At 40.8% G+C, this 16,377-nt stretch overlaps 2 protein-coding genes across 3 annotated transcripts; one reads left to right on the top strand and one right to left on the bottom strand.

Annotated features, from left to right (window-relative positions):
• Nucleotides 1-717: 717 nt before the first annotated feature.
• Nucleotides 718-7,514, top strand: LOC306789241 (alpha/beta hydrolase domain-containing protein 17A-like). Of its 2 annotated transcripts, none has more exons than XM_079285079.1 (6): nt 718-878; nt 1,557-1,638; nt 2,097-2,620; nt 2,863-3,057; nt 3,723-3,902; nt 4,434-7,514. In XM_079285079.1, exons 3-6 carry the CDS (start codon nt 2,097-2,099, stop codon nt 4,657-4,659), a joined length of 1,125 nt encoding a protein of 374 aa, XP_079141205.1. In that variant the 5' UTR covers nt 718-878; nt 1,557-1,638; the 3' UTR covers nt 4,660-7,514. The 2 variants fall into 2 exon arrangements, with proteins under 2 accessions (XP_079141205.1, XP_079141204.1); XM_079285078.1 differs by having other exon boundaries at nt 2,094-2,620.
• Nucleotides 7,515-9,492: 1,978 nt separating this feature from the next.
• Nucleotides 9,493-13,508, bottom strand: LOC306789816 (GRAM domain-containing protein 2A-like; the record flags this gene model as incomplete). The annotated part of the gene is made up of 11 exons (XM_079285884.1): nt 9,493-9,589; nt 10,415-10,514; nt 10,632-10,688; nt 10,877-10,976; nt 11,111-11,173; nt 11,261-11,332; nt 11,996-12,085; nt 12,457-12,560; nt 12,724-12,796; nt 13,255-13,312; nt 13,408-13,508. 11 exons carry the CDS (start codon nt 13,506-13,508, stop codon nt 9,493-9,495), a joined length of 915 nt encoding a protein of 304 aa, XP_079142010.1.
• Between the last annotated feature and the right edge of the window lie 2,869 nt (nt 13,509-16,377).

The raw sequence follows: 16,377 nt of genomic DNA, 5'->3' as shown, positions 1-16,377 counted from the left end.
GGCAATGATTTTGTGAAAAAAATAAATTCTAGCTGTATTATTACAAATTATTATATCATATACCGTTACTTTTTTGATTAAAAAAAAAACTAAAATATGATGCATTATTATCATCCCACTTGGCCAGCTATATAACATTAAATACTTTAACGTATTTCTCAAATAATAACATCAATAAGGGCAATCCCGCTAAATAATGAGGACCTTTACTTTGAATACAAGTACATTTAGAAGATAATATGTAATTGTAAATAATTACGTTTACACTGTGATATTGCAATGTTTACTTGAGTAAAGGATCTGAATATATGCAATGGTTCTGGATAGGTTTTTAAACATTTAGACTCACTTTGACTTTGAATGTTTTATTTTTTTATTTTGTTCCCGGTTTTGTGAGTTATGTTATATTTATAATGTTTTATGACAGAATCATATCAACTGAATCGAAAAAAAATAAATAAAGACACCATTAAAGCCATTTTTTACTATAACTATTATGATATTCGCTATAATACAACCAAACTGAAATGCTGCGAGGTCTTAAAATTGTTTAAATGAAACCATTCTCAATCCTGGAGCGATGTTTCCACTATCATGCCGTTTATATGTGCGATATAAATGTGATAATCCTAAATTATATCGAGGTAATAAAGTTTTGAAAAAGGACTATGCCATGACGTCACTTCCGAGTTTAATCGGACAGTAGTAAAAAAAAAAATCTGGTTGCCATGAATTTCAGCTAGCTAGCCACCGAGAACTGTCATTACACTTTAGTAAAACCATCCATGTCAAGACACAAGAGGAATTGTCGAAGTGTTGTGCCGCTTCTGTGTACATATACGGGTACACCGGCCTGCCTTCCAACCGACTGTGAATCGGTAAGTAGCTAGCTGAGGCTAACGCGGTAACGAGCTGCCGCTAGCTGGTCGCCCTGCTAACGATAAGTGATGGTATTTTGACTGTTAGCTGGCAGTAACCTGTGCAGCGGGCAATGTCAAATAAGAGCAGCAGTGCGTCGCTTATCTTCCTTTTCGCTTCTACGTGTGCTTTTTCACCATTCTGCTCCCGCTGTGTGCCCACATCACCGGCTAACGTTAGAGGTTAATATCGTTGTTTAACCATGTAGCCACCATTAGCATATCAGTCGCTCCCTGTCTGTGTTGAGGGGGTGTTGTAATTAGTCACCAATGTCCACGATCACATCAAGCCACCCAAATAAATGCTAATTGGTTGCAGGAGCTGTGAAATGACAACAGCTGACGCCTTAACTGTTATAATAAATCCATTTTTTTTTTTTTTTTTTTTTTTTTTTACATCTTTAAATCAAAGTAATATCTCCCTCACAGCTGTGTCGGTGTACTTTATTTGGTTCCATCTGCTGTATTTGATATAGATTTAAGATTTTTAACATTTATAATCTGTTACTTTATAATGGCACACAGTAGCTCTAGCAACAGCTACTTCTAAAGACCAGGCTAACTAAGACTTTGTGACTTTATGCTGATATGTATAGTAAATTGTTGCATTTCAATGTGTTATGCTTTCTTTGTATCAAGATCCTGCTGGTACAGTGATTAGATCAGAAGACCTTGGCACCTGCGTGTGCCACTTCTTTGAGAGGCCCATTTCTGAATCCAGGTATGTTCATAACTGTAAATATGTGCAGGGTTTCCCTCAATAAATAGGTTTGTGGATTTTTATCTCTACCTGACATTGCAACATTCTCCCCTGTGAAGCAAATATAGGATGTGATCGATCAATAAATCACCTGCTGAGCTTTTTACACTTCACATCTCAAAATCAATTTACTGTAGCTGCTAGATGACATTCTCCTCATTAATTCAATATGTCACCTTTGCTGTGTTTATATAGTGCCACTGTCAGTTTCCCTAAAGCTAATAATCCTGATGTTATATTTCATCAAAATGGAACATTTTCTTATGACAACAGTGTAGGCAGTGCGCCTCCATTATAAAACACTGAGTGAAACCCTGCTCTGAATCAGAGGTGAATGGTTTTGCTTCTTACGTGCTTTCCTTTTTACATTTTCTGCCACCTAATTATTCCGTCTAACATGTTTATTTTTCTACCAGAAGATGAACGGCCTGTCCATACGAGAGCTATGCTGCCTGTTCTGCTGTCCCCCTTGCCCCAGCCGTATTGCAGCCAAACTGGCGTTCCTCCCTCCAGAGCCCACCTATGCCCTTCTCCCTGACCCAGATCCAGCTGCTGGAGCTGGAACTGCTTCTGGGTCCGGGGCTGCTCAGCCTTCTCTTGGAGCACCAGGACTGCGTTCCCGGCTGAGCACTGGTAGTGGAGCTGACAAAGGAGGAGGAGGAGGTGCTGGAGGTGGGGCTGGTGGAGGTGGTGGAGGAGCAGCAACAACAACAGCAGCAGCAGCAACAACAGCAGCAGCAGGTGGAGGAGGAGGAGGAGGAGGAGGAGGTGGTGGCAGCGGCGGCAGTGGTTGGAGTGAGGGCAAGTGGAAGCTTCATCTGACAGAGAGAGCGGAGTTCCAGTATTCACAGAGAGAGCTGGATCTGACTGATGTATTCCTGACCAGATCCAGCCGAGGGAACAGGGTGGGGTGCATGTACATCCGCTGTGCCCCCAATGCCAGGTGAGACACGCACCACAACACCTGAGACTGAAGATGCACAGATCACGACCCTGTATCTCTGTGTTTTGTGTGTACTTTTAATAGGGCGGGTTAACTGTTTTTTGTAGGCACCAAATTCAAATATATTTTTCATTATATCCCATGTTGTTCTATCAGCTGGAGGCTCCCCAGTTCAGCAGTGTCCCCTCAGCCTGCTGCCAAACTTCCTTCTTTTTTCTTCTTCTACCTGCTCTGTCCCTCAGGTTCACCGTGTTGTTCTCCCACGGCAATGCAGTAGATCTGGGCCAGATGAGCAGCTTCTACATCGGCTTAGGCACGCGCATCAACTGCAACATCTTTTCCTATGATTACTCAGGCTACGGCGTTAGCACTGGCAAGCCCTCCGAGAAGAACCTATATGCTGACATTGATGCTGCCTGGCACGCCCTGCGCTCCCGGTAAGCAGGGAGAAACTCCCCGTCACCGTCCACACAGGATCTGAAATGAACAGCCAACAAGCACCAAATGCCAGTTAAAGCGGCCACTCACATCACTGGCCAGTAAATTCTTGTGAAAATAACATTTCGTTGGCTCGGTTATATGCAAACTTTGTCCCTGCCAACCACGGCAGCACGGCTCTCTCTGACCATCGGCCAGTCAAATCAAAGATAAACAATGGCTCTGTATCTAAAAGACGGATGATTGGCCGTCGCATACTGTGCTTTGCATGAAGCCTCAGCAACTAAACTTCTGAAAAATGTTCCTCTTGCTTGTCAGCTGCCAGCATGGTTAATGAGCCTAATGTCAGCAGAAACTTAACAGAGCAACTTAAAACATTAAGACATAAGACAACACAAATGTGTCTTATAATAAAATCTGAATTTACTCAAACAGTCCCCGGTTCTGAGCTTAAGCTAGTATTTGGTACTGTACTGATGTCAAACGTGCTTGATGATAATCAACATGAAACACAGGCTTACTGCACTTCATCAGCATATGGAATTGTAAACACTTAAACACTGTGCGCCAGTCCTTCTGCACTTTTCATACTAGCAGAATAAAAGCGACTCTTATTTTTGTATTCTGCACTAAAACTCTGGCGTGTGTGTGTGTGTTGTCTCAGGTATGGCATCAGTCCTGAGAATATCATCCTGTACGGGCAGAGCATCGGCACGGTGCCCACAGTAGACTTGGCATCCCGGTTTGAGTGTGCTGCTGTGGTCCTCCACTCTCCCCTCACCTCTGGGATGAGAGTGGCTTTCCCCGACACTAAGAAAACATACTGCTTTGATGCCTTCCCTAAGTAAGTCTCTTGATCTATGTTAGTTGTATTTTCTGCAGTATCAACGTTTTAAATATAATATTTAAAAAAAGAAAAAGACGTTCCAAAGCCAGAATATGATGCTGTAAATACACAGCTTCCATTGGAATTCTGATAGTGGTTGGGGATTTGTAGTGCAACATGGAAGCATGATGGCCCATGGAGGTTGAATGCACTTACTGTAAGTCACTTTGGACAAACTCGGATCAATGAATGAAGTTGTGCATTATGAAGATCTACTGTGAGATGGAAGGCCACACTTAAGTATCTCTGGTTATATCGGACCACTGTGGGCAATGTTGCACATCATTGAGCACGTCTGAGTTACGGTACTAATGGATCCACAACATTTAATTTTTTTTATGTGGCTTGCAATTGTTTTTTTGTAATACACTTTAATGTATTTAATGTAGTTTGTCCTTGTTGGTCAATACTGAAAAACGACCCTGTACCCTGTTCTCCAGATTTACCTGGTCAGTGCGTGAACAGCCTCCATCGTTTTTTCTCTTGCAGCATAGAGAAAGTGTCAAAGATCCCATCGCCAGTGCTCATCATCCACGGTACGGAGGACGAGGTGATCGACTTCTCTCACGGCCTGGCCCTGTTCGAGCGCTGTCCCAAAGCCGTGGAGCCCCTCTGGGTGGAGGGAGCCGGTCACAACGACATTGAGCTTTACAGTCAGTACCTTGAGAGGCTACGGCGCTTCATCAACCAGGACCTGGCTGCACAGCATGCCTGAGAAACAAACAACGGCCTCTCTGCGTTTGTATGAATGACACACTGTGTGTGTGTGTGTGTGTGTGTGTGTGGGGGGGGGGGGGGGGTGTTTGTGCGGGCGACTGAGTGAGAACGTCAGCATGTTTGCAAAGTACGTGTGAGAGAACGATTTGTGATTATTTTTAATCACATCTGTGTGTCTTTGAAGCAGCACACCCGTATGGTTTTTAATATCAGTAGCGTGGGGTGTGGGGAGAAAAACGCTAAAAACAAAAGCTGAGATGAAACAATATCACAAATCCGAGGATGAGGATATTTATGAACTGCAGCTTTGAAATGTGTCACTAACATAACTTAAGAAGTATCCAGAAAAGGCACACAGATGTCGTTTTTTCTTTTCTTTTTTAAGTATGGTGAATGTATGAGTCGTGCATGAAAGTGTCGCGTGTATATTCATATCTCCATGAACATGCGTGCCCATATGTGTGTGTGTGAGGCAGTGCTGAAAGAAATGAAGGACATCCTGATGACTTGGACATCTGCAAGTGGAGGACGCTAATTGAAACTTATCATTATTGATGTTTTTTTCTTTTTGTGAGTGTATTTATGAAGAATACCTCCACAGCTTGACCAGTTCTCTCTCCAGGGAACAAATGCTGGTCGAGCATGTGCCCGCCCCCTCCTCCTTTACTTCCTGTTTACCTGTTAACGGACATCCCTCTGACTGCCAGGGCATTTCCCAAGTTGTTGTCCAGCTAACACTAACCTACTTTATCTGTGTGGTTTGGGGGTCCATCTCCTCGCCTTTTTGGTGGTTACATAAGGACTAGTCTGGAATATTGTCATAGCTTGTATGGCTGCTGGGCGTCTCATCCTCTCCCTCATTTTAGACTCTGGAAAGATTGCAGAATGGCTAGCTTCCACTTTATTTCCTGGCTGTGCTGTAGCTGTAGCCTTTACCTGTCCACAGAATTGCAGCAGCAACTTGCAGGCAATTATTTTGATTCCCCTTCATTGCTTTTCTCCAACCAGTCCTACATATTTGTGATAAAGAATGACGGTGGGCTTGAAATGAAACTTCGGTAGCGACACAGAGTATATCTCTTGTGTATGTGGACATTTCTTTGGCATTAAAAGAATCGCTATAGAAGTGCAGGTTTGCTGACTAATTCTTATGTCACATTGGATCAGTTGGCTCGAACAGAAGGCTGTTGCTCTTCAGTATTTACTGATGTGCGACGTTTAAAGGTTGGGCAGACTGCACTGACTTGGTAACGGCAGGATTAAGTCTGATTCAAAGGTGTTGTTTGACATTTAGGCAAATACGCTCATTCGCTTTTTTGCTGAGTTACACGAGAAGCTTTACGCTGATGAACTTGTAGTCTGATAGCACAGTTTGTGTTACAAGTCTTGTTCCAGTAGCTCTCATCACAAGGGTTAGTCAGCCTCTTGTTCATATGCACATTTCTTTTTTTTTCTTTTGTCTTGATGTAATTAATCCAAACGTGTTTGTCGTAGTGTGGGGGCCGTGGGTTGTTTGTTTCAGAGCCATGCGTGTCAATGTCGTGACCAACGCATCGGATCGGGTGTCAGGACGGGACATCATGCCTACTATAGCTGTTTCGAACCTCTGTGGCCCTAAATGTACAAGAGCTCTCTTATGGGTGGCAGCACGCTTCATGTCTGACACAAGCCATATTTGAGCCTCTCACTGTTGGTGTGGTGCAGGTTCCACCACACACACACACACACACACACCTACAAACACACATAATATGTACTGTACAATACAGTATATTTATATATATCAGATCAAGCATGACAAAAGCAGGTCTTAAGTTCAGCACTATTGTACAAAGTATCCAAAGTGTAATAAGGGTATAAAATGTAAGTTTGTGTTTCTTCATTATTATTGACTGTCTTTCACAGGCCAGCATTAAGGATACTAACATCACATTTGAATAACTAGCAACAGGCCTCCGTGTGTAGACCTGAAAAAGTCCAAGAACTGATTTCATGGTTGCAGGCTATAGCACCACATTTCAGATCTACACAAGACCCGTCAGTTTCAGTGATAGTAGCTGCGTATTTTTTTTTTTTTTTAAGGGAACATGTACTGAACTAGCACTGATCTGATTACTCTATTGTGGGAGTACAAGTGGGTACCCTGTCATCACTTCAAAACAGGGAGTCTTTCCATTCTCATCCTGTGCTTTGTGTCTCTGATATTTATGTAATGGAAAGCTTGTTACCGTCTTGGACCAGGGGTCCGAGCTGATAGAAGAATTAGAGAGAGTTATCAGCTCTCTGTGGAAGTAGAAGTAGGCCTCAGTTTTCTTTCCTGGACTTGTCGTGTTATCAGGGAAACCACTGGATCCACCTTTCATTCATCGGGCTTAAGAAACGGGGCGGAGACTTGCCGTTTTATTGATGCACCACTATGGTTGACGTATATTGTATCCTCTGGCCCTGAATGTGTATTGATGGGGTGGGGGGGGTTGAACAGTGAAAACTGTATGCATGTCTATTGTGTGGGACGTTATCTCTATGTATTCTATGTGAGGATAAAGCTGAACTCGAGGCATTGGAACATTGAAGTGCTTTTGAAAAGAAACAAAAAAAACGGGACGTTTATTTGAATTTTTTAAAATGCTGATACTGATGTATTGTTATGAGTTTTGTGCTAGAGTTTGAGCAGGGCAGTGTTGGGGCTAGACTATACTAGTGGGCTGTTTATAAGGTTACTGTACTTACCTATTCTATTCTTTGTATTTGTAATTTTATGTTGCTTTTTTGAACTGAGAATATGATGTAATGAATTATTCATGGGACTGAATCTTGACCTTTTTATGGACAACTAAATAATAAAAAAAGACCACTTATGTACAAAAATGTGACCGACTTGTTTTTAAAATAACCGTTGTATTTTTTTGTACATTGCTGAAGTTAATACGAATGGAGATCTGGAAGATGGTGATACAATATTTATATGTACATAATGATTTACCATTCAGATGACATGATTTCACCAGTGAAGATGGTTTTTGGAGAATAAATAAAATCATTCAGTCTCTTCCAAGATTGACTGCAAGGATGCAGATAATGTACAGTAAATCCTGGGATTTGAAAACACTGTTTTCCAGGCCTGAAAAGGTTTCGGGAAATAGTTTAATGTAGTTCAATGAATGATCAGATTCAAACATGGCTTGTGTATATATTTTTTAATTCACACAATATTAAGGCAGATGTACTATACCTTATGTATCACTACAGTTTTTTGACACCACACATTAAACAACATTTGACAAAAGGGCAGTGGCAAAAGATTTAAATATTATTTAAGAAGTTTCAGTGCCTGAATTGTTTTAAGTGCAAGTGAAATCCTGCCTTGGTAACAGTGTTTAATGGGAGTGTCTGCCCTCTGCTGGCTGATTATTGCCACTTGTGTTATGAGATTCCAGCATTTTATGCAGAAAACGGGAACCCTCACTTAATGATGCACACATCATTTAAAATCAGGCAACAATAAAGAGCTTATTCCACTTTGTGTGTGTTCTCATTGTTGCAGGTTGTGTTGATCCAAGATAACGATGACCAAGACTCCAGCGAACTCAGCTTGCTGACCTCAGCTATTCACCGGCCAGGAAATAAACATGGCTTCAGCAGGCTGCCATATGGCTCGAGCCCCTCACTGCAATGTTTGATTTGTCAGCAGAGAATGGATGTGCTCCGAATAGAAATATGGCTTCTCTGCCAAAGCAGTCAGTCATCCGTGTAGTTCCCCGCGTGTGGCCTGGTTCAGACATCCAAAAAGCATCTTATTGCCGACCTGCATCCTCCGCAGAGAGGGTACTATCACAGGAGATCAATATCTACTGTGAGAGAACTTGTTTGTGCGCAATATTGTAAATTTAACTGGAAGATGTACCGTGTGTCAAATGGACAGAGTCTCAGAGCTAAGATGCTTTTGGGAGCCTGTCTAGACAGGGATCAATATACAGCAGGATCTTAATAGAATGGTGCACCGCATTAGTTCCGAGGAGGAGTTGGTCCTCTCCCACTGGCTACATTTGTTGATACCTGCAAAAGTAGAGGAAGCAGCATGAGGAGAGGACAGTGACGGAGGAAGCACTGATCCTTTTAAGGAAAAATAGCACCATAATGTCAAAATGCAAAACAAAATAAAAGTATTGTCAGCAGAATGTACTAAAGGTAAGTTACTAATTGTGCTAAATGGCTCGATGTATAGATGTATTAATATGGAAGCAGAATACTTTCCATACTGCAGGGTAATATAATCTCTGGAAAATACATCATATTTTGTGTTCTAATCACATGAAATACATGTGAATGGGAATCTGTAAAGCAACTACAGCTCTTACAAATGTAGTGGAGTAAAAAGTACAATATTTCCTTTTGAAAAGTAAGTCGCAGGAATGTTGATGCTCGAGCAAAGTATACCTTGTACAAAGTCAAAACCCGAAGATGTACTTTCCAACATTGAGAAAGGAGCACATTGTTCAACGTAATCACAGACTACATTCATTACTGATGGATTACAAACTAATCTTTCAGGATTTAAGTGGCGTTTCTATTCCACACCGTTGTTAAAACTGGTGCAAAGAATGTCTACATGTAAATATTTAAACACATTATAGTGGCTGTGACTCTATTCATCACTTATCTCTTGTTCACAATGCTGTCGTAAACCTGCTGAACGACTCTCTTCAGGTCTTATCTGATCTGAATAATGGTTTTAAACGCCCCCAAAACTGGTTTAAACCATTTCATTTTTTCCCCACGAGACCAGGTATTTCTCTTTCTTCTTCCTTTTAATTTATGTCCTTGTGTCTACTCACTCTTTGTGTTGTACAGACAACTCAGTCAGCTGCTCCTCCAGTGCTATGATCCTCAGCCCGATGTACCCAGACGCCAACAGGAGCAGCACCATCCTGCAAGCACACAGTGTACACTGACCAACAATGCCTTGGATTTTACAGTCCCTCACGACAATGCACTTTGTGCAGAGTGAATCAAAAACCGAGCAGACGGTCTAAGATGGGTACATACGGTAACTTCCTGACAATAAGATACCAGTAAATTATATCTGTGCTGAGGCTGAGGGACCATTGTGTGATACCATTTCTAAAACTACATCTTTCAGCCAATCCAGGAAGTCAACATACCAAAATGTGCCTCTGCTCATATGCAAAGTTGCATAAAATGTGCAGCAGTATGTGGGATCTGCAAAGTATTCTACACAAAGCAGGAGATGTTTTTAGTCGTCTTTGAAAGTCTTAGCTCAAGGAAAGAAAAAGAGTCTCTTATTCCTACGCGGTCAACTTCCAAACTTCCTCCATTAACAGGTCTTGAATGAGCAAAGGTGGGGGCCGATGGCCAATGTCAGACATTTTGGTCTCAGACTGATAGGAGCAACAACCAAAAACAAACGGCCAGCAACCAAAACAAGCGGCCTGACTTATCTTTGGAGCAGGCAAGGGAGAATTCTTCTTTTGCACAACAGAGACACGGTGAAGTTGAACAAAGTTCAGAGCAAAATTACTTATGCATGAATAAAATATACTGAGTAGAAATATATACTCAGTAAGTAGAAATATATACTACGTAAAAAAATGAGCATTTCCACTGTGCACGCAGCAGCAGAGCGATGCACAGCGGTGGAAGAAGTACTCAGATTCTTCACTTCAGTAAAAGTTGCAAAGTCAAAACATAAAAGTACTTCATCACAACTAAAAGTGTGAAACAAAGATACTCACAGCATAATGTAGACGTAGAAGAGAGCGCTGACACTCCTCAATTCTCTCAGAACGAAGAGCGGTGCGACCCTCTCAGTGAGCCTCCAAATCCAGCACACAGCTGGTTAAAAGAAAAATCTGCTTGTGATTCTTTAATGGCTCTTTCCTCTAAGCCTTATGGGTAACTTGACTGTACATTACAGTTAACATGTCTATTTGTGACCTCTTACACACACACCTCTGTTGTCTTCGTCCGTTAAGCTGTTTTGACCGTTGGAATGTCGTCTTGTGGGAGCTGGAAAGGCATAAATACACATATTGCATTCAGTAAAGAACCCTTTCAACATTATTATCCTAAATAGACAAATGCAATTTTTAATTTAAATTAAAAACGCTGAAATTGCCAAAGAAGATAGGATTAACCAATGACGATGACCGGTAGTCCATTCACATTTCTCTCCGTATGTCCCATCTGTTTCTCACCTTCACTGGACTTCTGAGGAAAGCTGTTGTCGAGATTAATGCCGTCCTCTCTGCTGAGATCACGATTTGCGCAGTCCTCCAAATTCGAATAACTGGAGGCCTGGCAGACAAGGACAGCGACGCTGAAGGTTAAAGACTCTGCTGTCGTGCATCATGCACTCACATTCAACTCAACTATAACCTCGAATCCCCGAAATTCTCAGTTTGGTTGCGTTAGATGAGCAGCAGACGTACCACGTCGTGATCAGCTTCGTTCTCTGCAGAGGAGAGATGAGGGCTGCTGTTGACGCTCTTCCCCTGTTTCAGACGAATATAGAAACATGAGTGAGACGCGAGTGTAAACTGATGCGTATTTGTGCATGCAGATCAGTGGAGTGCCTGTACCTGTACACGGGAACAGACCGTTTGGAGGAGTTTATGACACATCTCACGGTGCATCAAAGACACAAACGTGTGCTGAAAAGAGAGGCAAGGGAAGGGTTAATTATAGGGCAAGACAATCTATGTGTACGCTCAATGTTAAAGTTGAGATGACGTCTTGGCTTGACAAGCTGACAGTTTCGCTGCATAAACTTTGAATAATAATTTCCCTGGTTTTTAAATTCAGTTTCCATCTTTCCTTGTATTGAGTTAACAATAGAATTAATAGCTGAATTAATTTGGAATTGATTATTATTAATAATTACTTCATAAACTTGATTAATAAAGACACTACTGCTACATTTAATGTTTGATTTAATAGGGACATAGTATTGCCCACTGCCACAAACCACAGCAGTTATAGTCTTAGCCAGTTTGGACTGCTCCTCCCTAAATGAACCAATGTACAAATACACATACTACAGCAAAATACATACAAAACAATACAGAACATGAATAAATTATCTATTTTCAGTTATGTGGTTAAGGAGTTCACCAACAGAGAAACACATCTGTTTACAGGAGGGTTTACAATTACTCCCCACAGATGTGCTAGATAATTATAATGCTCATCTGTAATGCAAAGATGCAGTCGAGTCAATGTGTATATTTATAGAGCTCAAAAGAAAAGAGAACAAATCAGAGAGACTGTAACTTGAAATAATAAAATAAACGCATCTCTAAAGTGTGTCTTCTGACCTTCTCTCCATCAGCAGTTTGAATAGACAACATGGATAAAGTAGAGCTATGTTTCTTCACCCCCATGATGCTGGCCGCAGGAATCACCACCTGGAATATGTGGACAAAATACTTTGACTCTTGTAGCGTTCACCGCCTTAAAGAGGACATTACAGTCATATTCCACTCCCCTCTGTGAAGTCCTTGATTTTAGGACAAAAAGCCAAAAATACTGGAGTTGAAAGTGAATTCCCAGGACAGCTAACGTTAATGTTGACGTCTCCTTTTACCTCTTCTGGGACGTGTATGCTTAAAAGTCTGCTCTGCCAAATTGCAATGTACCTCCAAAATTAAACATATTGGTTTAATTAACCTGGAATGTGAGAGAACCCAAGTAGTGCCACCACTGCTGTGACATTTCAGTGTTAAATGATTTCACCGGTGTGACTAATGCTTCACCTCATTGTATCTGAGTTTGTTACCTTGGTCTCTTTGAGCAGCACCGACGAGTGGAAACACACATAGTTCTCTGAGACAAAGAGTTTTCCGTGATACAGTACCTCCTTCTGCAAGGCACAGGTAAATGCTACAATAGAGACAAAGACACACACACACACACACACACACACACATATAAATTATTAGGCAGCACTTAATCAAACAGCAGGGACAAAGTGAGAAAAGGTCACAACGTGATGTCATTTCCATAATCAATATCACGGAATAAGTAACAGTGACTCTTAACTCACTGTGTGTGAGGTTCTCCCCCACAGGAATCTTTTGAAACAGTTTGTGGAAGGTTTTGCTGTGCTTTTGGAAGCTCTGTAGGGAAACAAATGTTGTTAAACAATACTCAGTATGTGTCTGGGATTTGTTTTCTTAGATAAGGAACAGGTTTGGTGTTCGTTGTCTGAAATAATTGACTTTAAAATTATGTTTTTTGGCCACTTGGGGGCAGCAGAAGTTGTGAACACAATACTGACATAACATCCCCTTTGAAGTTGATATGGGGAACTTGTGCAAACAATTGCTAACTTACACGTCATCGAGCAACATCATTATTCATTTCATGTTTCAGTCCACCTGATGAATGTCAGTCCAATATTCACCCTCTTTACGAGAGGTCTTCATGCTGACACATTGTTTTCACATTGTCATTTGATGCATTGCTGTTATTAAAAATACAGATTATAGCCACTTTAATTCTCCTTGTGCTGCAAAGATAAAACATTTATGTTGTAAGGAACAGGAAGTGGCTGAATGACGAGAAGCAGTCTTACATTTTTATGGACGAGCCCATCTGAACGCTCGATGTTCTCCTCTGCTATGGTCTGCTGCCTGAGGAGACGAAAGACACCACATCAGTACTTTGTCTGGATACAACATTTAATTGTTTTTCTTAATCCAAGTGTAGTGTTGAAGGTAGAGTGTACCTGGGGGACGTGCTGGAGCTGAGGCTGTGATGTAGCTCCTGGATTTCCAGTCGGGCATCGTCCAGACTTTCACATTTTCCGGATTTGTTATTGCTAAACATGCTGCTGCCTCTTCTTCCTCCAATGACTTCAACTCCATCCAGACAGCTGTCCAAAGAACATAAAGTAAACAACATAAAGTAAAAAAGAAATATATATATCTATATATATATATATAAAGAGAAATGGATTTCTCTCTGGTGGGAACGTCAGTAAATGGATTTAGTTCACAGAGTGAATGTGTGGACGTGCTGATGGTAAACATTTCATTATATCTGGTTGGTAAAATATGTGAATATGATTTTCTTCTTTGTTTGTGAGGCCAATCGAATAGTTTAAGAAGTTCCTTTACGTGGAAGCAAAAGTTAAACAAGCTCCAAACTGAATACCAGCTGTATTGACTCTGCTTGCTGTCAGCTTGTTCGACCTGTGGTTAGTCTGCTGTTTCCAGGCAACACAAATGATGTCTGGACAGAGGCTTCAATTTTAAAAACCAGCAGCTACAAACACTGGATACATAACATGATTATGGAGATTGAGGGAGACGTATGTACACTGTTTTTCAACTGTAAAGGATAATATATAAAATATGCAAAAAACATTGAAGTTCATTTCAACAATATATCAGGAAATATTTGAAAAGTGCAGAGAAATGAAACGTGTTCAGAAACAATTATGTATCTATACTTACATAGAGCTGTCCAGCGAGAATCTCCTACATCTCACAGTCATGATGGAAAATAAACGCTTTCAACTCATACACACGCACACTCACACACTTTCACACAAAGTCTCTACTTCATGTCTTTAGCTCGCTCAAGTTTCCAAACTCATTTTGAGTGATTTATTGGCTTTGCTTCCTGGAAGTAATCCTCACGTAAGTAAGAGGAAAGTAAGACACCAAACATTACAGCAGCCGACTTAGACTGGCTTCTTAATGTTCAGTCAACCAATCAGCTCTGAGGGGGAGTTCTTTTCACTCAAAACTAAACCAATCAGTGATGGCAGGAAGAGTCGCTGTGGGTGGTACTACCCTCACCTTTTGACGTCACAGGCACAGACACACGGACACGACCAAGCACACGATGTCACACAGGTATGCAGAGATGGCTATCACCACAGTCAGCTGCCATGTGAACTGCCCAGCCTGCACAGATTGAGATCAAGGAAGGATTAACAACCTACAACACAGAGATGCAACAAAAACACAACCTTTACCAAACATGACATTGCAAATTCTGTATTTCCATTTCTCAAAGACGTGAAGAATATATAACATATTCGAAAATAAATGGAAGCTTTGTGCATGATATCATTTGAACTAAAACGCTTTTTTTTACACTCATGGCTCATGTACATACACAGGACTTTGTTGAAAAAGATCATTACGCTATTTGCCAAACAGAGGTACAATAACAGAAATGCAGTGCTTTGAGAAAATACAGTTGGGTTTGGCTACAGGTCACAAGTTCAGACTTGAATATTGCGAACAATAATCTCTAAATCAGGTCTGTGCCACCTCAACCTCCACACCTTACCGCTCTCAGGAGGATTGTGTGGGCTGTGTCATTTGGTGAAGTGAAAAGTGAGTCATTCTCTTTTGTTCTATTTGTATTTTACCCGGATAGAATTTTTGAAAGTCATATTTGAAGAGAGACATTTTCCATCAATATAATTAGATTGTGCTTTTGTCAGTGATTTATGAATTGTGTTGCAGACAGTGATGGTCTGAAGATTTAGCTTTAAAAATTGTTTCACAACTTTGGGCTGTTTGAAAATGTATGTGCATCGTTCTGGTTCAATTTTTTTATCTTTCATTTTATATCGATATTTCTTTCTTTTTTTCTCTCGAATTCATATTTTGACTCTTATGTTAATGAATATAATTGACTGCGTAGTCTTTTAGCACAGTTTCATGAGTATGAAGCACAGCAAGATGTGGACTCGTTGACAGTCAGTGTTGCCAATTTGTTTGTGAGTTTTGCATTTTTAATGTTGGTACTTTCCACAAAGTGTTTTAGTTCAAACATTGTGCTAGACAGTGTGTGTTATGAGTATTATTACATTTGCAATGAAGAAATGCGCCATCTTTTCAGGTTCTACTGGTGTACTGTAAAAATGTAATAATGTGAAACCATTCAGAAAAAATGGACTCAGAAATAATCTACGATAATGTTTTATAATCAACATTTAATAGCCCTGCAGAGCTAGAGTCAGTTCTGTTGATTTTTGTATTGTATGGCTAAATAGTATACCGTGTTACAATCCACACCAATGCCAGCATGTTCAGGTGAGCATTGACTTTGTATGTGATATGAATCTTGGTCACAGTCGGATCAAACGAGGATGCTGCTTTTATATCGTGCATGTGGTAGTTAAAAGTGAAACACATGTAGAACTATTCTGACTGAGATCTGACATGTCAGTGTCAGTTTCATTTTGAGTCAAATACAGATTACATGTCCTCATGCATGGGTGTGTGCCTGCATTCACTGCAAACATGCTGTACAAGGAGCACATTCCTCTTCATCTCCCAATCAATCACACAATAACACAAGTAGTCTCAAGAATGTTACCGGTTCAAAGAAAGGGTCAACAAAAGCAGTCTTTGAAATGTAGTTGGATTCATAATCACACTGTCTTTCTTTGCTGTACTGTCTGTGTGATCAGACTCATTTGCTTTCTTGCCATGAATTAGATAGTCGACTGTCATGTATATGAAGCTAGCGCTAGCAGCCGGTTAGCTTAGCCTAGCACAAAGGCTGGAAATGGGGAAGCAGCTAGCTAGCTTGAACCAAAAGTAGCAAAATCCAACACCTCTAGAGCCGTCTGATCAACACATTATATCGTGTTAGTTTAATCTGTACAAAAAAAGTGTAACACTGACATGGGTTTCTGTCACCTTCAGACAGCGCAAAACTAACATTAGCT

Source organism: Melanostigma gelatinosum (genome assembly GCF_949748355.1).
Source record: "Melanostigma gelatinosum genome assembly, chromosome: 15".
NCBI lineage: Eukaryota > Metazoa > Chordata > Actinopteri > Perciformes > Zoarcidae > Melanostigma > Melanostigma gelatinosum.
The sequence above is the reverse complement of the archived record's forward strand: the minus strand, read 5'-3'. Positions and strand labels throughout refer to the sequence as shown.